The 25,616-nt window shown below is 24.9% G+C and overlaps 1 protein-coding gene across 1 annotated transcript in view; it reads right to left on the bottom strand.

Annotated features, from left to right (window-relative positions):
- The window catches only part of LOC113556674 (dynein beta chain, ciliary), a 62,096-nt gene extending 37,615 nt beyond the window's left edge, over nucleotides 1-24,481 (bottom strand). Inside the window, exons 1-27 of the mRNA XM_028188632.1 lie at nucleotides 24,378-24,481; nucleotides 23,573-23,712; nucleotides 23,310-23,462; nucleotides 23,030-23,241; nucleotides 22,869-22,966; nucleotides 21,594-21,729; nucleotides 21,197-21,481; nucleotides 20,378-20,488; nucleotides 20,149-20,303; nucleotides 19,900-20,095; nucleotides 19,687-19,823; nucleotides 19,482-19,600; nucleotides 19,176-19,371; nucleotides 18,834-18,998; nucleotides 18,494-18,716; nucleotides 18,311-18,388; nucleotides 18,058-18,243; nucleotides 17,781-17,950; nucleotides 17,409-17,631; nucleotides 17,164-17,330; nucleotides 16,849-17,014; nucleotides 16,632-16,755; nucleotides 16,236-16,384; nucleotides 15,152-15,397; nucleotides 11,317-11,541; nucleotides 11,014-11,240; nucleotides 10,181-10,322 (exon numbers count right to left, since the gene is read on the bottom strand). Of these exons, the coding sequence (XP_028044433.1) occupies nucleotides 10,181-10,322; nucleotides 11,014-11,240; nucleotides 11,317-11,541; nucleotides 15,152-15,397; nucleotides 16,236-16,384; nucleotides 16,632-16,755; nucleotides 16,849-17,014; nucleotides 17,164-17,330; nucleotides 17,409-17,631; nucleotides 17,781-17,950; nucleotides 18,058-18,243; nucleotides 18,311-18,388; nucleotides 18,494-18,716; nucleotides 18,834-18,998; nucleotides 19,176-19,371; nucleotides 19,482-19,600; nucleotides 19,687-19,823; nucleotides 19,900-20,095; nucleotides 20,149-20,303; nucleotides 20,378-20,488; nucleotides 21,197-21,481; nucleotides 21,594-21,729; nucleotides 22,869-22,966; nucleotides 23,030-23,241; nucleotides 23,310-23,462; nucleotides 23,573-23,712; nucleotides 24,378-24,430 (4,482 nt within the window). The 5' untranslated portion in view covers nucleotides 24,431-24,481. The remainder of the gene's footprint in view (nucleotides 1-10,180; nucleotides 10,323-11,013; nucleotides 11,241-11,316; nucleotides 11,542-15,151; nucleotides 15,398-16,235; nucleotides 16,385-16,631; nucleotides 16,756-16,848; nucleotides 17,015-17,163; nucleotides 17,331-17,408; nucleotides 17,632-17,780; nucleotides 17,951-18,057; nucleotides 18,244-18,310; nucleotides 18,389-18,493; nucleotides 18,717-18,833; nucleotides 18,999-19,175; nucleotides 19,372-19,481; nucleotides 19,601-19,686; nucleotides 19,824-19,899; nucleotides 20,096-20,148; nucleotides 20,304-20,377; nucleotides 20,489-21,196; nucleotides 21,482-21,593; nucleotides 21,730-22,868; nucleotides 22,967-23,029; nucleotides 23,242-23,309; nucleotides 23,463-23,572; nucleotides 23,713-24,377) is intronic.
- Between the last annotated feature and the right edge of the window lie 1,135 nt (nucleotides 24,482-25,616).

Below are 25,616 nucleotides of genomic sequence, written 5' to 3'. Positions count from 1 at the left end.
ATTAATCGCGATAATAATGATAATAATATTTACATTGATAAATTCCTGTATGATGATGAAAAATAACATTTTTTGAACTAATATTACGAAATCAATCTTGGTATTTTTAAATGCATATCATTATTTGTTATATTATAATGTTAAATGCTGTAGTGAGTACTTATACGTTTTTGAGAGACGTTAAACATTTAGAACACGCGTAATATTCTAGTTATTTGTAGTTATATGCTACTTAAATATAAATTATAAAATGGATTTCGACAAAATGTTTAACATAGGTACATAATAGACTGTATAAATGGTGATCGTTTTTGAGTATTACAATTTATTTAGGATTATTACTATCATTATTAATAAAAATATAGTAAATGGCAGTATATGCACGTAAATATTTCCACCACAGCACCATGAAAAAAGTATTGCAAGTGCACCTTTAAATTTGTCGACAGATGACAGTTATTTACCAACAGTCACCATGCCAAAACGATCGTTAGAGTCGTACAGATAGTATAATAGTTAGAGGCCACTCTAGTGTAGATATGATATTTCGCAATGTTAAAATGAAAATAATATTTTTCTCCGTCGTATACGTGAGTACGTGATGACCGACACGTGCGCCTGTCACGTGTACATAATATAGTCATTCATAGTATACCTATACACAATACTCGTCGTTATAAATTTATAATATTATAGTTCGCAGGCATACCTGTTTAATGTTAAACATTTGGCCTATAAACCTTGATGAGGATCGAAGATGGTTTAAGAATCCTTAAATCTAAATATTAAACCAATATTTTAGTCGGCACCAGTGTTATAGGTTGTAGTGTTGTGTACCATATTATAAAGAGAGAGTAAAACTATAGGATCACACTCGGCGTTTTATAGATTCCATTATGGTCACAAACCCGTAGTTAAACAAAAGAATTTCTATGTAATTACAAAAAAAAATTAATTATTCATCTGTTTAAAATATTTTTTTTTTTAAACAGTTAATCAATTGTTGCTGAAATGCTCAATGATTATAAAAAAAATACAATTGTTAGTAATTCGTAGATACTTCTATTTTAATATTATTTAATACGACTTTAAAATATATTATTATAATTTTTTCTTATAATTCCTCATTCACTCATTGATATCAAAAAACCGGTGGAGGAAAATGGTTTACAGCCATTCAAATCAATTTCAAATTCACGGAATGGCGATTAGTTAATAGTCTGTTAGAAAACAATGTAACCAATCTTGCTTAGGTAATTAATTGTAATAGTTTATTTATCAATCGTGAAAATGTAATGATTGACAATTGTATTTGTATTCATGCATTATTCGATAATGGCACAATAAATCTAAATATATTTATGTACATAATAAAAATCAGTATCAACTTAATACGCTATAAATATTCAAGTAACAATTTATACATTATTATATTTATATTCATATATTAAATCTGTCATATTATTATTATTTATAGAAATTAGCCAAGAATAATAATACTATAATAAATAAAGGAATATTCATTGAATGTGAAAAACATATCTTGAACTATTTATTATGTTCTAAGTCCCTATTCATTTACAGAATAATCCTAAATTATTAATTGGAGTATCGAGTATACACATCAGAATAAAAATCAGTGCACGAGGATGTTAATTGCAAAATATATGACAAATCGAATCACACATAAAAGAAATATTTTTATATTCTAATAATATTTGGTAGCCGATAAGTACTGATACTATACCCATTATGGGATTGATGGATGCTAGCTCTAGGATTTTGTGCCCTGAACTAAACCCTAAAAAACCTTAGGGGTCGCATTTTGGTTATTTTTTGCCGGTTCGAGAGGGGTGAGCACCACGTACTGGATTTTATTTGTATATTGTACACAGTTATTATTTGTTAATATTACCATATTTGGTAGTACACTAATAATAGTAATAGTACTTACACCATATTATCATCGTGATTGTTTAATGTTTATTATAGTTTAATACGAGTTTAAATATAGGTAGTTTAATATAGTTCTTAAATTAACGCCCTTTTTGCATTTTATTATACTGCGAAAAAAGTTTAGCCTTTTCGTTATTATTTTCGAAACTCATATAAAAATCGCAATGAACTCGTTTTAACTTAAATTTAACACGTATAAATAATAATATGTATTATGTTAAATTATAAAAAAATAAATATTCAGTAGGTAGGTACTTATCGGTTATCGTATTTGTTGTTGACAAGTACAAGTATATATTATAATATGCATTTCCGCATTTAAATATACTCAGATAACGTTTTTAATTAATCAAATGTGTATACGATTATTGTGCTCATGTACACGCATGTGTATATTTTAATATAAAATATATGTGAGCATGTTTATGCGTGTATCAATGTTATCTGTAAAGGAAACAGAAACGATTTTTATTGAACAATAATTAAAGAATATGACGTCCGTATACTAAGCCTAAAACAGATTCACATGAAGCCACGCGTAAATAATATTTAAATATTAAATAGCCGTTCCGCATTCGTCGTTTTCACTTACTGGCTACTGCACATAGCACATACAATATTAGTAGGTATATTACATAAGTATAATATACAATATATAGGGACGAAAATATATATTTATCTATTTCTATAGCGATAGTCCTATAGTTAGGCTTACCTAATGTTTATGTTTTATTTCAAATTCGACAATATTATGATGCGAGTTAACTTATTAAGCTCACGTGACTGCATGACTTTAAAATATAAAGGTTATTAAGCTATTTATTACCATATTAGTTGCATAACAATTGTCTGGTTACATAATGTTTATAAAGTACTTATGCCGTGTATAATAATTATAATTATCTATTTATGTAGTCTAACCTACCGGAGAATGAATACCAATTGTATCCAAAGGACCTTAAATTTGAAATTAAACCATTATTTCGATTTACGATGACCCGTGACGTATAATTTAAAATTTTAATATTTTAAAAATAAACCAACCGCGTTCATTACACCGGGTGAGATTTATAACGCACCCAATGAAATCAATACTTAAGTTTTACTTTGAAAACTATTATTTAATGTTGATAGAGAAACGAAGTTGGTTGGCGTCGATATACGCCCTTAAATGCTGGTTCTACTTGTTAATTATAGATCACTTTAAATATTTATAATAAGGGTTTTAAGGAACTTACTGCACTAAAACTGTTCGAAATATATATATACAAATTTATAAAATATATAAAAACGTAAATATATAACAATATAACTACAACTATTAAAATAAAACTACGATATGAAGAAAATAATATTGTTATACATATCCTCATTTCAATATCCCCTCCATATTAACAAAATTTGATAAATTCAACGTTTATGCATCATTATTTGCACAGAAATGTATACAATGTTTTATCGTTTATGCACAAATATTCACTGATATATCGCTAAAATAAAATTGAGGTGCATTGAAACAGTAGACTTTCCCCCCAAACAATATTTGAAAATTTAAAATAACATAATATATTTCCTTAAACAAAAACCCATAAACCATATTAATTCAATACATTAGAAATAAATAATTACAACTTAATCCTGAAAAATCTTTCGTTCTTACCACCTTCCTCTTCCCATCCCGCCAATAAAATATATAAATAATAATGTGATGAAGTAAAGATAATAAATCAATTTAATAATGCATTATATTTTTAATCACCTTTTTTATATTATTACGTTATAATATTAAACATTTATACAATTATATACGTAAAAATAATTATAATTTAAATATTATTAATATTATCTTTCGTTAATGTAAAATAAAAACAGAATAAAGGTAGATATATCTTATTATATCTTAATATACATTCCAATAATCTTATTTCATAATTGCTTTATATAATATATCATTACGGCAACAATTATTTAAATAGTATACTAACTGATTTTTGATTTTAATTTAACATTGATAAAATGACTGATAGACCACAAAGGAAGATTTAATTATTTTTGTCAACCAGAATTTATTGTGTCTTTATAGTCTATAATCTATATCCTTGAAAATCTCAGTGTCATTAAAACAATTATTGATAAATAATAATTTATTATAACTGTTAAGTGAGATCTATTGTCGGTTTGTCCTATTTTTCTCTAAGATTGAAAGATTGACCTTCGTTTTTTAGTTGAGTAATATATTTTCTGGTTTCTGTAGGTATTTACTTCAATATTTAATTAGATATAGAATGCAATATACAAAAACGATCAAATGTATTTAATTATTTTAATTATTGTTTAAAACAACATATTCACTGTAAGTAAAACACTATTTAATTATAGACATTAAGCAAATCTTTCTTAATTTATCCTATAAATGGTATTTGCAGATAGTATGAAAATCATTGAAAAATTACAAATATTCAAACATAAGCACATTCAATATTTAATATACAAAAAATATATTTTTTTTTGACAAACTCGAATCTATTAAAGTGCCCATAAATGTATTCTTTATTTTTTATTTGTCTTAATAAATTTTACAGAGTTTCAGATTCCCTGTTCTGAATCCCTATTGATTTTCATAACCATAAGAAATAACCTCCAAAAAAATACGGGTATTGAAAAAATATTCTAATGTAATTTTAGGTATTATTCAAATTTCAAATATCCAAAAACCTATATTGATTATTAAATTACCTACTAATATGAAAAAACTCAGTAGATACCTACTCTTTGTAAGTAAATATCTAACATTCTACCTACTTATAGTTTAATAATATGCAATACACATAACATGAATTAATAATAATAAAAAAATCATATAATATTATGATTTGGCTATTTGGAACTGATTGATTAAAGAAAAAATGGTTTTTTTGATACTTTAAGATGTTAAATGACCATGAACTAAATATAAGAATTATATATTTCAATAGAAATTAAGGATTTTCATTGAAATGTCAGTTAGTGATATTTAGGAAGTAAATAGATTTTTATTTTGAAATCAATTGATTTATTTATATTTGAGCCAATACCACCATACCGTAAAACAGTCTGCGTATGGTATATTAGTTAGTAGTTACCTATAATATTATCTTAAAATTAGTCAACATATTTTGAAAACATCATTGCATATAATAAAATTCATAATATACGTAAAAGTGTATTCCCACGAGTAATGTTTTTTTTAATTATAATAAAATAATGAGCATTATTATTCGTATAGTTATAGTTTAAACATATACTTAATTTCGTTCAAATTTATATGAAAAGAAAATTGTGCTTATAAATATTAAGATTTTTTTGGTTTCAATATGAACTATACAAACCACTTATATAAGTAGTTTTGTACTAAAGCTAGCTAACTCTACTAGCTTTATTATCTAAATACATTATTTTTATCGTCATTAATTGAATAAAAGCTATAATTTTAAAAATTTAATTTTTTTCATACATAATTAGCCCAAGAAGAGTGAACATTTTACCATCTGTAGAAATTAATAATTTAAACATTTGATGAGAATTTCAAGTATCTACAATTATTTATTTTTGTTTAAATAATAAAGTATCAAAAATTGTTTGAGAAAATATACCTAGTTGAAATTAAGTAAAATTTGAATTTTAAATGCTCACAAAAACTTGATGTAATTTTTCTATTTACTTTTTTTTATTATAAGTTGGAAACAATTTGAGAACCTCTGTGTTGATTTTTAAAATCTTGGATTTAAAAAGAAAAATGTATTTTATTAAATGTTAATACGAACAACCATAATTATAATAATAATAATTATTATTATTATTCTTTTTACAGACGTACAGTAACTACGAACAATAAATAAGTATCCTTTTATCAACAATTATAAGCATATATAGTGGTATAACTATATATAAAGAACGGATACGACGGGAATATAAGGTGTTCTAAAGTCTGGAAACTTAAAATTATTGTCTAAGCTATTCTCATAAGGTATTATATTAACCAACATAATTTATGAAATATGAATAGGTATCTACATTATTGTATAGGTAACATTGCAGTTGTTATGCCACCAAAACTGTAATGATATAAAATAAACATTAATATTACGACAAAGCCTCAGATTTAAAAACTATCTTGTAAACAATACGAAGAAGAGAATTTAAATTGTACCTACAATCTACATTATTTTTTTATTATTTGAGTATAGACAATAAGACATATCATAGTTATATTTATATTTTTACAAATCGTAGCTGTTTCCGTATCAATTTTGATGAATATAATATGGTAGGTACCTATGTATGACTAACGTCGAATGCAGAATACGCGGTTACCTTGAAATCAATTTGAAGGTTAACATCTCGAGGCAAAGTTACACTAAATTTTGAATATCATGCTTAGGCAACCGCATAAATCCTAACAATATAATTTTAAGAGGACGTCATACCCACGTGTGTTTTTTCTGTCTTAACATATATTAATATACCAATACTTAGGTTCATTAACTTTAGAGTATAGTTTTCTTCTATTAGCTTAATACTAGAGTGAATTAACTCAAAATTAAGAACATTATCTGTATTCTTTTCTTATTAGCTTTTAAATTATTTTAATTTTTAAACAAGTAATAAACATAATTAATTTTTAATATTTTACATATACACAAAAAAAAGTTAAGGAATGAGAGATTTTAAATTCTGGAAAGTTTAATGTAGGTACCTCCTACTGAAAATATGTAAATTCACATATTCCCATAATTTAAAAGAATATATAAAAAATGTAATAAGTACAACTTAAGAGGTAGAACCTAATGTTTTATTTTGGTTTTTATATTGTACAATTATTTATTAAAAACGGACATATAATTTATTTTTATAGAATACATTATCTAAGCAAGTACTACAAAATACATTCAATCAATACCCAATCCCAATAGTACGAGTATTTAATTCCAAAATTGTTATTTATGTAAATACAAACAACACAACTTTTAAATTTATAAAAAATTAACATTTTTTTTTTAGCTATTATAGTATTATCTAACACAATTAACATTTTACATTTATTTATTTTTCTTAGTATAATTATAATATAATATTATTTTAATTTAATAGATTTCCGAAATATGTTCTTTAAAGTCGATGGATAGGAATAATAGATTGTAAAGTTTGTAAGATTTAGGATACTAATAATAGATATGCATGACTTATAAATTATAATAGTGTTCGGTGGCTAATTGCTTAACTCTTACAATTTTAAAATCAGCGTTGCAGTGCATAGTTCGACATTTACCACGGTGTAAAGTTTTTATAAGTAGAGTGATTGACTGGATTGCTCGTATAGTACAAATTTGGGATGGTTTTACATAGCCTGAAATTTAAATCTCATGAACAGTAAAATATGAATATTATAATATAATATTTGTGAAGTATAAGTAATATGATTTTGTTATAGTTGGTACCTCACTATAGAAGTGGATCATAAAAAATGCATCATATAATATTAATATATTAATTTTTTTTTGAATATCACAAAACCAAAATAGGCAGGGAATTAAAATTTTATAAGTATAATTATTTATATTTTATAAAAAGTAAAATGATATATAAAATTCTTTAAAAATAAGTGAGTATTAAAAACCAAAGTTATTTATTTTAAGATTAAAATGTCATAATACACAAATTATAAAAGATAATACAACATTATTTTAGTTGTATAATTCAATAATAAATTAAATAGATAATTTTATTAGAAATAAGTCTACAGAAAAATAAATAAAACATTACAGAAAATCATTAATTAAAGTAGGACATTAGGACAACATTTTTATGTATGTATACTAATTAAATCTTATATTATACGTATTATTATATGTATTTTTTTATAGTAGGTATACAGAATAACTACAGACGTCATACCATATCATAATCATGTTTATATTATAATGTTTATTCATTTTTTTACGTGCGTAATAAATTAAGTATATATTAAATTGGGAACTATAGTTTTTTTTATTATTATTATTATTTGTTTACGTATTTATATCCATCGATTCACGTATAAATGTATAGATAGATAAATGATAGAAATTTTTACTTTTACTTTAAAGTTGAAAAAGTACGTATAATAGTTTACTCTAAACAAGAAAAAAAATATATTGACGACAGTATTATTGTAAGTTTTATGACAATTTTAACTGAATATTCGTCTCAATTTAATACTAATATAGATGGCTGATCCTGTCGCTGCGATGTATTATTTCAAATCGCAACAGCTACGAGTCAAGGACCGTGTAAATAGCAAGAGTCATTGCTGTTATCAATATTCATGTAAATGGCATCATCAACTTGATGGCAGATACGGATTACACACAAATTAAATAAAATGCCTGACCATCCCATTAAAATAATATTTTTTTTTAATATTTTAACAACAATTTTTAGTGGTAGTCATGAATTATTTTTGACTTACTATGAACAATATTTAGACGAACAATAGATATTAGATACACCACAAAAATTAAAATATTTATTAATTTTAACCTTGATATAAAAATATTTAGATAACCCACTGCAGGTTAATAAATAATAAAATAATAAGTCACAAAATTCACAATATTGTAATTGTTATATAATATTAAATTTTTTTTTTCATAACAAACACGACATGATTTAATGTGAATATACGTAAGTCTATAACATGATACCTATTTAATTGAGAAATAATTCATGTAAGAAATCATGTTAGATTTTGATCGAACCGATAATGTACATTATACATGTTTATATTAGTTTTACTATAACGTGTTTTTTTTTTGTATTTGTGATCATCTTTTGGATAAGTGAAAATTCTATAATTTTCAACTAGATCCACTTTGAGAGTAATTTCTAGTAGTAAATCGAATCTAGTTAGTAGTTGGTAATTCGAACCTATATTCACGTTAATATAACTTATAGTACAATTCAATCTATCGAATTATGAAAATACTAATAATAATAAAATATGGTATACCTAACATAGGTACACTATTCTTAAATATAAACGTCTCTAGCATTCACAGGAGAACAAGACTGGTATTTTAATTATTTTTAAGTATTTTCAAATATAGGATTCAGACTTTTAAAAAAAACTTCAATCAATAATATAAAATAATAATACTCGTATATATATTTTTATTTTTATCGATAATATATTTTATTTATTTATTTAAGTATTAAATATGATTATAAGTTATACGTTAATTTAAAATTCATACGTAATCATGTTTTGGAAAGTATACGGAGCGGTGTATATCTATTTACATTTAATGAATTGTTATGTATATATAACTATACTATGTATATATACTATGTAAAAATAGTAGTAATAATACAAATAGTTACACACATATACCTTTAATTTTTTTTTTTTAAATGTCTAGGCAGCTTTTACACGGAATGAGATTTAAATATTAAATAATCTGTATTCCAAGTAATTCATTTAATTTATTTATTATTGATTTTTAAAGAGTTGAATCTGATTATGGGCTTTTTACAAAAAATACCACTGTGTCATACCTAACGACTAACAAATTATACTTTAATTGTAATTCCTTAATGTCTCATATCTTATGACTTAATTATATTTTATATTATCAATAGATAAATAATAAATGGTATAAATACTATAAATAAATTCAAGAAGTATTCCAAAAACCGATACCTACCTAATATTTACATAAAAATTATTGACTTTGAAATCATATATGGTCTTCCAAATAATCATATGTCTACTCTGGGATACCGTCAATACTACATATAGTGGACAATAAATTGCTCGACAATTTAATAGTGTACATTTTAATTATTGACAACTTTGTAAACTTAGTTTATTTCTGAAAACCTATTATTATTATTATTATTGATATAATTTATTTGAAGAACCTATTGTATAATATATATTATATATTTGTGAAAAATTGAAATTAAAAAAACCTCATGACACTATCAATTGTCGCGTGATCTTTTGTCCACTATCATTGCCACATTATCAATTGACCACTATCTATTGACAAGTGACATGGATCTGTCTACGTCTAAATATAACATACACATAAGTTTTATAGAAAGGAAAATGCATTATTTCATTCAAAATAATCAACACTAAATTCTAATGAACACATTTTTTCTATACTAGGTACATAATTTGTGATTACAACATTATACTTACTGGTCCACTACAGTCACAGTCTTCGTTAAATTTTACATATTCACCGTCCTTGGCATGCATTCCTGCAGCTACTTTCTTTTCAGTTGTTTTCGAGTCGATAAATTCAAGTGATGCTATTGAGTCAAATAATTTTATCATATGTCTGAAATATTAAATTATATATTTTAAAGCAAGTAGGTATACATATTTTTTTTTCTAATTTGTAGAAAGCATTTAAATTTTAAATAGTGTGATGTATAATTAAATTTTATCATAATTATATTTTTGCAATTTAGTGGTTGGGAGAATTTGGAGAAGTTGGTCGATATATATATTATTATTAAGTAATAAATTATTTCAGTTTTAGCTATTTTGAAATTGTTGAAGCTTTTATTAGACTTTTATTTAGAATCAAAAATTGAATATAATATTATTTAATGAAACAAAATAATATAAATAAATAATTTAGATGTTATCAAACGTATATATAAATATTAATTTAAGAATTAAATCGATCAAAATAGAAATATATTATATATATATATATATATATATATATATATGTGTGTGTGTGTGTGTGTGTGTGTGTGTGTGTGTATTGTGTATAATGTATTATTTTAGTAATAAAATCAGATACATGATACCTCGTATATTTGCTTAGTTAATACATTTGAAAACGAATTATTAGTAGGTAACTATTTAGACAATTATCAACACAAATTAATACATCTAACGACCTTATTATTAAGGACTAACCATGATTATTTATAACCATTTTATGATTTCAAAAGCATATTGGTATCGGATATGATTATAGATTGAATGTGATATGAAGTGTTTTTTGTTCGATTTACCTCACGACTAAATCTGGATTATTTCCATTAGACAAGATATCTAAAAGATCAGCGGCGGACACAAAATAAAATCTCGGAAACGCTAAACGTTTGGTTTCTAAATATTCGGCCAGAGCTTTTTCACACAAAGTTAAATGGCCGTGTAGATCATCCAAATGTTTTATTAACCCGGGTTTATTTGTAGCTTCGATCACTTTGGGTGTTTTAGACATGTTTGCCATAAGTTCCTGAAAATATTTGAATTAAAACTGTTTTAATTCAAATTCAATATAATCTAAAAAAAAAAACACATGATAAACTTGCTTTAAATTCAGAATCAATACGAAAAAATCTCTCTGAATCTTCTGGTAATTGTTTACGAATATCATCCGAACTCATGAATATTGATTCTAAATGCATCCATGTTCGTTGCACCTCGAACCACGAATTTATTACTTGATCAGCTATACTTAACTTTTGTTGCCAACTAGAAACTTCTTCCAAGAAAAATGCCACAAACTTCGAAGTCATTAAATTTTGTAATTGCACCTTTAAATATAATATAGGTAAACAGAAACCAATCAATAATTTAATAATTATTTTTAATATAAAATAAATAATGAACTAAAATAATGTAATAACAACTATTTCAGTTCAAATTAATATTCAATATAAAATGTCGATAAATATCAATTACATATGCGATATGCAATACTACTAATACTTATACAATTTATTTATTATACGAGTATACTAATATTTCATGTATCGGATAGTATATTTTATTTTTATGACTTATAATAAGTTTTATTGATTTAATAACTATATGTCTATATCTCAATATATTATATTATAACATTGTATAATAATATTATATTTAACGGATAATTTGACATTTTTGTTATTGTGTATAGACTTATATACTACCAAAAGACAATAATAATTTTATCAGACTAATAAAATAAATACATATGATGATTATTGATTAGGTAATGAGTTTGACATGGTAAATCAAATTTGAAATTTTTTAATGATATTAGTGTATCGTTATATTGTTATGAGTAAATGAGTTTATAATAATTGTACAATTTCATGTACACAAACAATTATTTATCAACAATCATTACCATAATAATATACTATTAAATAATATTAGTTTGAAACTAGTTTTACACATTGTATTATTCGTATAATTATTAAAAAATGTTCGCAGTTAATGTTTGCAGTTTTATAATGTAGTTCCGTGAATTCCCCGCTCCCGACTTTGTCGAATCGATCCGCAACAATATTGATTTGAAAATTGTAAAAAACAACTTGCCATTAATTTGTAATATTTGTACAGATAGTACCAACAAATTGGAATTCGATATGCAAAACACTCAAAACTTAAAATAAATGTAACAGTTATGGTAATTTTTTTACGTGTGTATTATTGTCTGTAATATTGTATTGTAAATTTGTACAGATTCGTTACAGATACCCGAACTGAATATTTTTACAAAAAATTATCCAGGTGAAATTGAGCCGAAATTAACGATAACGAAAAAATTACCACACAATGTTATAACTAGTAAGATAATTTTAAAAATATAAAATTAAATTGAGGTGCCCAAATGGCCGTATGTCCGTATATATTATCTATAGTCATACAGATAAGTGCTAAACTGGTATTTTTGTTCTCATAAAATATGAATCCATTACCTATATATGAGTGTAACCGTGCAGGATGTGTAGCTGTATAGGCCTTTCCAAATAAAATTGAAAATAAAATCAAAAGTACAGATAAGAAATAACAGTGTACTATTCGCATTGTTGTATCATTTTAATCGTTCTATTTTTCTGTGTGACTGTATCAACTATAATCAATAATAATTATAAGGCCGTTCAAGTTTATTCATATTTTATAAATTTTTTAGTAGATAATTTTACTGAATAAAAATATTAAAATTCCGCCATCATTAAATGGATCATTTTTAAAATTTTGTCTCGTAAACCAAATGGGTCTAATTATGCTGTAAAATTATTGTGTATGATATATAACATAATCTAACCTCTGGTGTATGTGTATTTATAATTTATGGTTTAATAAATAGTAATGTATTAGTCGTACATTTAAAATATGTATTAAACTATTGACTTATTCTATTATTTATATTTATGACTTTATATGTATTTATGTATAGATAGTTAAGTGCATAAACATTTAATAGTTAATACAATTAAATTATTGAAATATAAACGTATTATGTATTTTGTATTTTGCATCTAGATATACTAAATGCATGTACCATTAGAGTTGCAATACGTCCCAGTTTTTCGGGACTGTCACTGATTTTTGACTTAATGTACCGGTGTCCCAAAAATAAACTTCGGGACGCCTATATGTCCTGGTCTTAGCAAAAAATTAAAATTGTTTAATTTCGACAACTTTTTTAAATAATAATTACAATCGAAAGTCAAAATGTTATTGTTAACGAATAATTTATAAATCAATGATGTCAAATCCATAGGCTAAATATAAAATAATAATTTACTGTATAACATTATAACCTATTGTGTCGTTTTTGTAATACATCTACATACTCAATGGCTAATATGATTCAATAATATTTATTTATTAATTAATTTGTTATTTTTTCTGTCTGTCCCGGATTTGATAAAATTATGGCATCATGATATTTTTTTTTTAATATCCAACCCTGGGTACAACCACTACAAACTAAACAGTTGAATAATGATTGTACACTTGCAACTTTTTAAATCATTACATTCAATTTTTTTCAAGTTATTACATATTTATATTATTACACTGACAAAATAAGTCAAAAAATAGAATTGAATTTTATCATAACAATAATTATTAGTTATCTTATACTATTCTTACACTTTTGTTTATAATGGTTTATTTTGAGATATAATAATATAATATATATTATATATAATGGGTTTTTGTACCTGTGCTTCTTTATATACGTAGAAAATATTATATTATATTATCTAAACTATTTCTGATATTATACTAGTTCGATTTGTCGGAACTATTATTATAGTATTAAATAGTGATCACCGATCAGTGGACAGTATATGAAGTATTGTTGTAGGTGTACAATTATTATTTAACTGAATAGTGTATATCTGCACTACCGGACTATATACACATTATAGTAACTAAAAATAAAATATTATTAAATCTATATGTAATGAAATTTCCAAACTTTAAAATTCTATAAATTATAACTGGTGGAAAAAGATATTGGTGAAAACCGACGACACCCGCTGCACGGAATATTAGATAGTATAAAAGTCATTATCGGTAAAATATTCTGTAGTGATTACTAAGGAAAAATCACTAAGGAATAAGACTATTTACTTTTTTTCATTAATTATTAATTTATTATAACAATGTAACTTATTATGGATCAGTAATCAATAATCATATTATTCATATTGTTATACGTTTTGATTGCACGTTTAATAAAAAATAAAAGGACAACTGCGACAAACGAGACCAAATTCCAAAGATCCCGGTTTGATGGCCTTATAGACTATCGTTAGTCGTTATATAACAATTTAACACCTTAATATTATACCATGACCTATTATTTCGCAACATTGAAGAAATATCCGACATAACTTCAATTAAAACTTGTTTTTTATTTATAGAGGAGCATAGAATTGGAAATAAATTTTATCATTATTCCATTAGTTGTAAATAAAAAAAAAAGAAAACGTATTTATAATTAGTATGTCTCGTATAAATTTTTAACAATAATACTATAGTATGGTTTAAATAAATCATGTATTTGCCATGGAAGAGTAATTTAATTACTTTAAAATATTTATATATGTGCTCGAGCAAATTTTATTAATAACTATAATAATATTAAAATAAATATAACCCAACATCAGAAGTATCAGTACCTATATATTAAAGTTGAATAACTCAGAAATTACTCGATTAAATTTCGATGTATACATCAACATTTTCCAAGAAATTAACTAAATAATTTACAGTTAAAAAAGTTAGTTTTCTAAAAAAATGAAAATTGTACAGGACATTATTTTATTATTATTATTTTTTTTTTTTTTTTTTGAAACAGAAATAATTAAGAGGTTTTTAAAGTAAATTTTTTAGTAAACATTAAAATAAGTAACTCACTTGGTTTTCTTCAAGTGTTTCAATCAGCTTTTCACTTGCTCTTAACAAACTGCATCCTGTACGGCTATGAGTTTCTTGATAAAATTCCATAGCGGCCCAAGTTGTTTGAAGCTCACGTAACATTTTTTCCATAGACATTTCTTTTACGGCTTTATCAACTATAGTCTTTACATCGTCTTCGCATTCGTGCAAGTTTAATGCTAATAACTCAGCTAAGGTTGTGCCTTGATCCATAACAAACTTAACCTAAAATTTAAATCATTTAATTTAAATAGATTCTTTCTAATTACATTTTACCCATTTGCATTTTCAAGTTGTTAACTACAATTACGTTTTTCTTATTAATTAAAATATATACAATACACGTTCAAAGTATAATAGTGTCAATATACGTAAATTAATTTTAGAGGTATACATTTATATGCTATTTAGACAAATAAACAATATGTTTTTTTAACGCAAGACACTTATTTTTCAGGAATTTTTTGTGTTTTGAAAACTTGTATAAATAGTCAAATACAACATTTTTTCAAAAATTAAATCTTTTACTATATTTTATCTACAAAATTTATTTTAAGCTCGATTGTTTATTTATTTTAATTTCTCATACTGAAATGGTATATTTTCCGTAAATGTTTATAATTATTGTAAAATATACACTTTAAAAATCACAAAAAAAAACATTAATGTCCTACGTTAAATAACTCAAATGTTAATTATACAAAATGTATTTAATAAATGTTTAATTTTACTTATTACAATTATTGTTTTATTATTATTTAGTTATAGGTATGCTACAAATACATATAATTTGAATGTTTTTACATTATAATCTTATATATTTTTTTTTTATTTAGCCCATGAGTGATTCCAAGGCAATACGCAAATAATAGGACGATTCACAATGCATACAACACACACAAAAGACAAGAACAATTACAACAAGCAACGCACAAACACATCGTGTTTCGATTGTTTACTCACATCATACGCTTCAGGTAAATCAGCTAAAGTCTGTAAACATGATTTAGTATTGATTTGTTCAATTAGGGATTTCAAATAACAAAAATTAACTTCATCTTACTTTCGTAGAGCTCATGAGTTGTTTCCAATGACGTTCGCGAATCGCCGGGTTTTGCAGTTCACCAACAGCCCTCAAAGATGTTACCATATTCTTCACTGTAGCTTCTAAACACGTATAGGTATCCCACGATCGCATCTCTTTGTCCAACGCTATAATATATCACGGTAGATGAATGGGTGGACTTTACGATTTTACAAGCTCAAGTTAATATTTAATAAAATTGTTTATAAAATAAACGATTTCTCTAACAACATCAGTACGACGAATGCAAATATATTTCAATCATATACAATAATAAAGATAATATAGTTTTGTACCTATGTATTTGTTATAATATATTATAATTTATTATGAACAGATAAAGAGATTAATTAATATTTATAACGAAATGCCAACCTCTAATTTCCTTTGCGAATTTTTTACATTCTATATCCATGTTTTCAACATCGACTTTACGCCAAGGAGTAGTTTTCCAATCGTTTATACATGAATGAACTAGATGAACATAATCCCAAAGTTGCTGGAATAATTATTTTTAACCACAATCATTAAAATACTTATTTTATATTCAAATTACAAGACTATATTAGATTATTAGAATCACTTTACGAACTTTCAATAATTTCAATTCTTTTCTGCATTGTTTAAGTAGTTTAAATTCTGGAACGTTCACTTCGAAGAGCGACGCGGATTCTTGTATTTGAGCCATATTCATCTCGAAATCTATTATTTTTGCGTTGGCGTCATTCAATACAAAATATGGATAAGGACAATCGTACCTACATTTTCATTAAATTAAAACTGAATTTCGTCAATCGCGTAATGAACTTAATTATCACAATAGCTTATACATTATCATTTATCAATATGACAATAATAAAATAGGTAGATCATTCTAATGTGTATTTATTAATTTATTTATTTTTACCTAAAAATGTTAGATTTTTTGAAAACTTCTCTAAAAAAATTAATTCTACTATCAAAATGCGATATTCTGTTTCGAATATTATTGACTTCAATTGCTTGCAAAGGAGCTACTTGTTGTTTGATATTAATAGCTAATTTACAAGTGTTGTTCCAAAGTTCAGGAAGCTCCTAAAATAAATTATTATCCTTATAGTAATTTTTTTTTTTATTTAAGTATAAATTGTAAAGTATTTATTAATTTGAAACCTGTAATAGAACGTTAACTTCTTCCGATAGTTCCATGTCATAATATTTCAACAATTGTATTGTATCTGTGAGGGGTTGGAACATTTCGTCTGTTGTAGATTGTCTTTCTTTTACATTGTACAAATAGCCCATAACACTAACGAGAACCTCATAATCTCCCTCTATTACAGGTTGCATTAAACCTCCATCCGCGTCTTGTATGAACTTGGCCAAATCAAATAGACTAAAAAAATATGTAAAAGGTTTAGATAATAAAAATCAAATTTAACTTTTAAATCAAAATAATAAATAACAACTAAAAGTACAATGAAGAATATATGAATTATTCAAAATACTACGCTAAATTGTCGATGTATATATAACACGTTTTACCTATTTGTAACCGTATCCATTAAATGTTGTTTAAACATATGACTCCATTTGCATACAGTGTTTAATAACGCTTGTTTAAAAGGTCTCATATCTACTTGAAACCATGAATCGAATACTTGAACAGATTTTAACTGTTCAATTTCACAATAGAGATTTTCAAAATTGTCAATCTAACAACAAATGTGAATTATGTAATACGTAGGAATATTTGTATACGATTTAAAATTAATAGGTATGAAAAAAAATTTTTAATTAGTTTAAAAATAATATATTATACTTGTTCCTTAAATTGATCCATTGTAGGATTCACAATAGGTGGGGAATAAGTATCATCAAGTGACATATTTTCATATTCTTCAATTGAAAGTGGATGTCCATATCGTAAAAAATGTTGCATATAAAGTTCTCGATCATCCAACCATAAGTATGAATAGTTTTCAAAATTTACACAATAATCGTTTGCCTAAAACCAAATGTATTAATAGTTTTAAGAATATACTTATAGCAATAAATGTAAATTAGTAAATTACCTCTCCTATCACTCGAGTTACTGTATTCATAATATCTTCTTTCATATCACGAATGTCAGTATTGCAATTCATTTCTTCCTAAAGTGTTCAAATAAAACATTTTCTTAATTTTTTTTTAAAATATCAATATTTATATAATAATATAATCAAATTAAAACTCAAAATTTTATATGTCTAGCTTACAAAGTAATCACGAGCATTATTTTTGTCACAAATCCGTGGCATCAGTTTAGAAAGTTCAATTATTTCTTCGATTATCTTCTGAATGATGGAACAAAAATTACCTTCGGTATTCGAATCTAACGAGGGCGTAAAAACCAAATCCGGTTCATGTAACTCGAGACAAGCCTCAAATAATGGTGCATTCGATACCCCCGGGATCATATTCTCTGCTATATAACATAAGCTGAAAATATCAGATGATCGAAAATACAATATTTTTATTTTTTACGTCAATGAACAATTACCTTATTAATAATAAATAGTTATACATATATATTATATATTATTAAATATATAATACCTGCATCCTATAGCGTTCAACAAAGCGTCCGCAACAATGGAATCTACGAAAGCCATATAATTTAGCCATTGCTTGACATTCGTTTGGTCTTGCATACCAAATAATACGCAATTTTCTTTAAGGAGTTTATGGATTTCCGTAGCAGCTTTTTCAATTTCTTTTCGTCTATGTAGTATAAATTTATATGATTAGTATCTACTGTATAGTGACGAGTTGCCAACTATAATATATAATTGCTATTTACAAATAGTTATTATAATAAAGACCATATCGTTACATGACGAATTTGTATATAAAATACTAAAAATTAACCATTGTATAGCAATACAATAATAATATTACCTTTTGGAAAATCGTTCAACGCGATCGTCCATTGCCAATAGAGTGTCTTTTTTGTTATCTTTTCGACATAATACCGGCAGTCTGGCCCACGAAGATATTGCCGATCGCATCCGTTTAATATTTTCTTGTGTCTTTTGTACCCTACGGTATAATTTGTATACAAGATCTTGAACACTTCCGATGTATTCGTTAAGACCTAACATTTTTAATTTAATTAAAAATTGCTTAAATAATGTAATACTTAAGAAATATTTTTTCTACGTATTAATAATTATTTATAAATGTATTTAGATTGGCGTTATATACCTTCAGAGTTCCAATTTAATGAATATTCCCCTTTTTTAACTAATTCATCGATTTGTTGTATTTCTTCTTGAACCAACTGAAACTCAATTTCTCGGCTATTGTTTCTCAATTTATTGTAACTAATATTAATGTATAATTCGTTTTACTATTAGCTGGTATATATAATAACAATATTAAAACCTTAACTACATAATAACTAGCATACCATTCTTTTGTGTTATTAAGATTAATGCAATATATTCTATACGTATCTTCACGTTCGTGAAATTGTAATGCTTCAATAGGTATATCATTCAATTCATACGAACGGAAATAATGAACTTCTCTCAATATCGCAACTAACTAAAAATATTTTTATTATTATCGAGTAGATAGGTGTTCGTTAAATATCGAATAATAAAAAATATATTTTATTCACCTCTGGATGAAAGTTGAGTTGTAACTCATTACACTTGGATCTACGATCAAATAATGGTAACTTTAATAACTCTTCACATCTTTTTGGTACAGTAGCTTTCCAATTATCTATTAATTCTGTTTCAAGTTTATTTAATGAAATAATCATTTCATCTACCTCTTTTATAATTGATTGGGCCTTTTTAGACTGTACAATTCTAAAAATTTATACAATTAATTTGAATAAAATACAAGTAAAATAGTATATTACGGATGATCAAGATTTTTAAAACATTGTATTGGATGGTCAACTCTAGCTTTAAGTGTTTTTGACCATTTCAAGGAACCCGCTATTGGTGGCATAAGCTTATCGACGTTTGCTGAACCCTGAGTTTTTATAGCAATTAATTGGCTCTCAAATAAATTCTATAAACAAATCATAAATATATAGTAATTATAGTTTAATCGAATTTTTTTAGCACGTCTATAGTTATACTAACTTTACAAATTGTCACTTCGTTAGACAACATGTTCAGAATTTTACCATAACTACTTGTAAACATATCTTTCATGCCAGACCGATCCATTACGACACCCACAATTTCAATTAACTATAAAATAATAATCTATGTTCATAAATTCATAACCAATATTATGTTATTAAAAATAATTATTTTATCTTATAATTTACAAATATTTATATAATATGTTTAAAAATAATAATAATTATACTATAGTAAATTTTTCGTACAAGTACCTTAATATTATGTCTATATTATAAGCTATAGCTCCGTTTCACCAGTACTATTACTTTCAAATTTTAATACCAAATCTTGACAGTATTATATAATTTTTTAAATATAATTTTGTCAATTCAGTAGGTACACTTATATATATATATAGATAATAGGTGCCTACTTACACAAAATTTAAACTTTATAAAACTTAAATCTTGAATTTTAAGTCATAAAACAAAATTAGTTCAAATTTTAGTTGAACTAAAATACTTGACCTATATCTATATTATTATATTAACATATTATTTATTTTAAAGTGTTGAATATTCAAAATTCAAATAAATAAATATAATTTAATCTTATATAATTTACTGTAAACAGATTTATTACTAATGTTTTTGAATAAGTTTAGAATTCGTGATTTAAAGTGTAAGTAGTGTGTATGAGGAGGGAGTGGGATTTCACGTTCGTTATAATTTAGCATAATAATAACCTAAATAGCTGTGTAATTTGACATTTACATAGTACTATATTACTATTATATATTTTTCGTGCATTACATTTTGTATCAAAAACACTAACCTTGAATACACTGTCTAAATTATGACTATCTTCAAACGCTTGACTAAGCGTAAATGCTAAGCGATGGTCTAAGTCCTTGATACTCTCTTTAAACTGTTCATAATCTACTTCGAAGCGCTCGTCTTCTGGTTCAAGAACATCGTATGCTTTGCTGGAAAACAATGAGAACTGCTCATTGAAATCTGAATATATTTCAGTTATACGAGCACTGAGCAATCGACCTTTAAGTCCGCTAAATTCGATCCTTTCCAGTTTTGTAAATTCAACAACCGTATCGAAAAACCACTACCGAATAAAATAAACGTTTGTAAACAACCATGATAACGTGAAATTTACCTACTCGCATATGTAAAATAAGTTGGTTAATGTTTAGGTAATATATAAATAATAAACATACTTCAATTATCTGTAATCTACGAATAAATAAGTCTGTACGGCTGAAAATTATGTTTGGATGGAAAGTCCACAAAAGTGCAGTTTCTTCATTTTCAAAATACGACGGTAATTTTTTACGATAATCGTTGAATATATTCCTTAAACATAATTTTACATAAATTAAACATAAACATATGATTATTGGTTATTATACACAAATAATAACGATAGTAAATCGTTTTGACGCCGTACAGATTTTGTAAATATTTCGTTGTTTTTTTTTTTTTAAATCATAAAATAAAATACATATGACAATTAATTAATTATTTTTTTAATAACTTCTTTTAGAAAATATGTTCTACGCGTGTTTGAAATTTTTGAAAAGTAAATATTTTTTTGTTATTATATCATTTGATTCAAGCTATTGTACAATATAGGTATGCAATCAATTCTATCCCATGATTGTTCATTTAAATAGAAATTTTATAGTTTATAATATTGTCATAAATGGGATTCGAAACTTGTTGCACTTAAAATTATCGAAATTTGCACTTAAAATCATCAAAATATGATTAAAAATATACAGCTAATTTTTTATTTTGTTTTTGAAAACGCACAAAGTATATAATAATTATAAAAATTTAAATTTAAAAATTAGGTAGGTACCTACATTACTTATTATCGATTAACGAATGAACACGTACTGCTTTTAATTTCGACGTAAAATTTAGAATCTAGATGCCATTAGGTTTTACCATAACTATACATATGTCGATATTGTCGATAAAAAGGTATTGATTCTTAAACAAAAAAGAAACTATCGTAAATAGATTTATGAGTCATACTATGTGATACGACAGACTACGACCTTAATTTATTTTAAAAAATATTTCTAGTGGTTTTTTAAGTATGATTTTTCCCGACAATTGTACGCAAATACAAATTTAAAAAATGCAAAATGTGCACAAATATGCTAAAGTTGCTCAAATATTATACAATTTTCTTAAACTATGACAAAATATGCAAATTTAAACTTATTGTACTTAGTTTCACCATTTCATAAAACAAATGTATAACTCACCCAGAATAATCTGCGACCAATACAAAAAAAAACATACGAATGTAAGAAGTTCCGAACCTTAGTCATAAACTATGTGTATCTCTATTAAACTCAAAATATAAAGCTAAAACACTAGATTATAAATTAAATTTTTCGGTTTTATTTTTAAAGCTACAATCCTGAACTATTAATAATTTTTGATTTTATTATAAAATTTAAAAATTAAAACAGTGTTACCTAAACTTTTCAAAAATAAATATGCAATGACGGACTCTTAATTTTGTTTCATGGATATCACTTTGAAATATTGATGTTGGATCCAAGTATCGAACTGCCTGTGGGTAAAGAACATTAGTAATGGAAAATTATTATGTTCCGATTTAAACTTTTATGCTAACCTGTGTAATCAATAAATTACATATTTGCTTTAAAAGAACAATAATCTTGCCGGAACTACAGTAAAATCGAGATTTGGACCACACTAAGCAAACGACATGCATCAGCGGACTTAAACATACGGCTATATCACCGAAATCAGTTTCTTCTAATAATTTAAAATGTTTTTGCAACGGCTTCAAATAGCGAACGATATCATTAGCCTCTTCCAGTGCTGGATAATCAGGGGAAAAACAATCACACAGAGTGTTATGGACAAATTAAAAATGCATTAAAGAATACCAGAAATAACATTTGCGTAGATATTCTTCAAACATGGATAATAGGCACTGTTGGTTAGCTGAACAATAGTAGTCATTTTCATTATCCGTTGATCTCTCAACTGTTCAAAAATATATTCTAAATTTTGTACCCGATTATTCCAAAACGCCACTTCTGTAACAAAATTCAAAAAATGTTAATACATTAAGCATAATTTAACCCTTTATTATATATTTATTTATAGAACTAAATTTTATTGTAGACTTTATTGATTGTAATATTACCAGCCCAAGGCGTTAAGTGTTGATTACTCTTAAATGCCGATACAGAATCTGCACTTAATACTTCAGTTATTTGAGTCGCCCATTTTATAATAACACCTTCAACAGCTGATTTAAAGTGTAGATCGACTATTTTTCCATCACTATAAAATATAAAAACTTATTGACCAAAGCCAAATCATTTTTCCTATTTTTTTGATCAGTTAATAATTTACATAGTGATTATAGTCCTATTACGTGCGTTTTACTATAATAGTAATTATTAAAAAATGTTTGTTGTTATTAATGTTTTTGTTTTTATATTTTAGATAATGTTAGATAGCGCGATACAAATAACACGAAAATGGTTAGTGTTATTTTTATTTGTATGGACAAAAATTATACAATTTACAAAACAATTTCGAGGTTAAAAATAAGATCTATAAACGTTTAAAAATGCTATATAGTCAAACTAAACATTATTGATTATTATTATTATTATTATTAATTATACATATTTTCTTTGTTTCACACAGTAAACCAACTTTTGAAATTTTTTACTTGCAAGTTAACGTGATTATAAACTTTAAAATATAATAATTTATATTTTATTTTTCATTGCAATGAAATATTTCAAGAAAATTAATTTCATGAAATTTTAAAGCCCTATACACAATACATTTATTATATTTTTATTATATGTTATAACTTATAATATACTCGTTAGGTATAATTTATTTCATTTAAACAACTAATCTAAGATTTTCAAATTATATTTTATTAGTTATATATAATATAATATCAATATAGTATACTGTATCACCCTTACCTTTCTTTAACTATTTTTTCAATAGTATCCAAACGTTCCACGCCAACTGGCATTGGTAAAATAGTTTGTCCATTTATTTGTCCTTTAACTTGGTATACAGTACTTTTCAGACTATGAACATGTTCTTTAACATCTAATGAAACGACAGTTGCCCAATTTTTATGATTTTCTGGATTTGCAAGCAAAGGAACAAAAATCTGTAAATTACATTAGTTTCTATTACAAAATTTATGTATTATACTATTATAGTAATAAAATAATATGTTAAAATAGAGAATTTTCATAATAAAAATGTATTTAAAATATTTAAAATTCTACTTAAGTCAAAACGATACCAAAATAAATAATCATATTTGAATCATAACATTTTTATTTTATTTAAATTTTTATTAATGCTTAACAATTTTAATTTTTGTCTTGGGTAATAAGTTTAAGAAAAATATAGACATGGTTCAAGTCCAAGTTCATACTATTTTTAAAAGTACAAAATATGATGCATATTTATTTAAAAACTTTAACATACTCTCTACTCTCAAGACAAAAATTGAATATCATATTCTACAAAAACTTTGTAATTATTTCAATTTAAGACTTCTCCCAAACATTTTTAAAAATTATAAAATTTAATAAAAACCAAAATTATTTTCGTAGAAAAACTAAAGGCCGATAATTGAATATTTTAACCCGATTATGAAAAATTTAACTCTTCTACCTATTGTGAATAAAACCATGCTGAATAGTATATTGAATAAGTAAATTAGTTTATTACTTCTTTTAGCTCATATATTTTTATTTTATCGTATTAGAGTTTCAATAAAATATGATATATGTTAGGACTTAGGAATAGAGCTGTCAAACTATTGTTTTATAATTTTACCAAATGTACATACTACATTTTTAGTTTTATTTTCTAAAAATGATTCGTTGAGATTACTACTTATCACCTTTTCTCACTCCCATAATTTAATTAGTATTATAGAAATAAAAAAACACGAGGAACAGTTAAAGTTGCCATTTAAATAATTACTTCAATCATAAACCATGAGGCCATGAATATAACTTAATATATATCACTTAATCACTCTTTGTCTCTATATCATACAACATAGTTAGAACTCGGAAACCCAAACAAGCTACATGTACATAATTAAATTAAAAAAGAAATGTTATATTATGGTTAAAATTGAGCCTAAAAATATAATTTATAATTACCTACTATTCTGTCTTTAATTTTTTAAT

This window comes from Rhopalosiphum maidis, chromosome 3, assembly GCF_003676215.2.
Source record: "Rhopalosiphum maidis isolate BTI-1 chromosome 3, ASM367621v3, whole genome shotgun sequence".
Lineage (NCBI taxonomy): Eukaryota > Metazoa > Arthropoda > Insecta > Hemiptera > Aphididae > Rhopalosiphum > Rhopalosiphum maidis.
The sequence above is the reverse complement of the archived record's forward strand: the minus strand, read 5'-3'. Positions and strand labels throughout refer to the sequence as shown.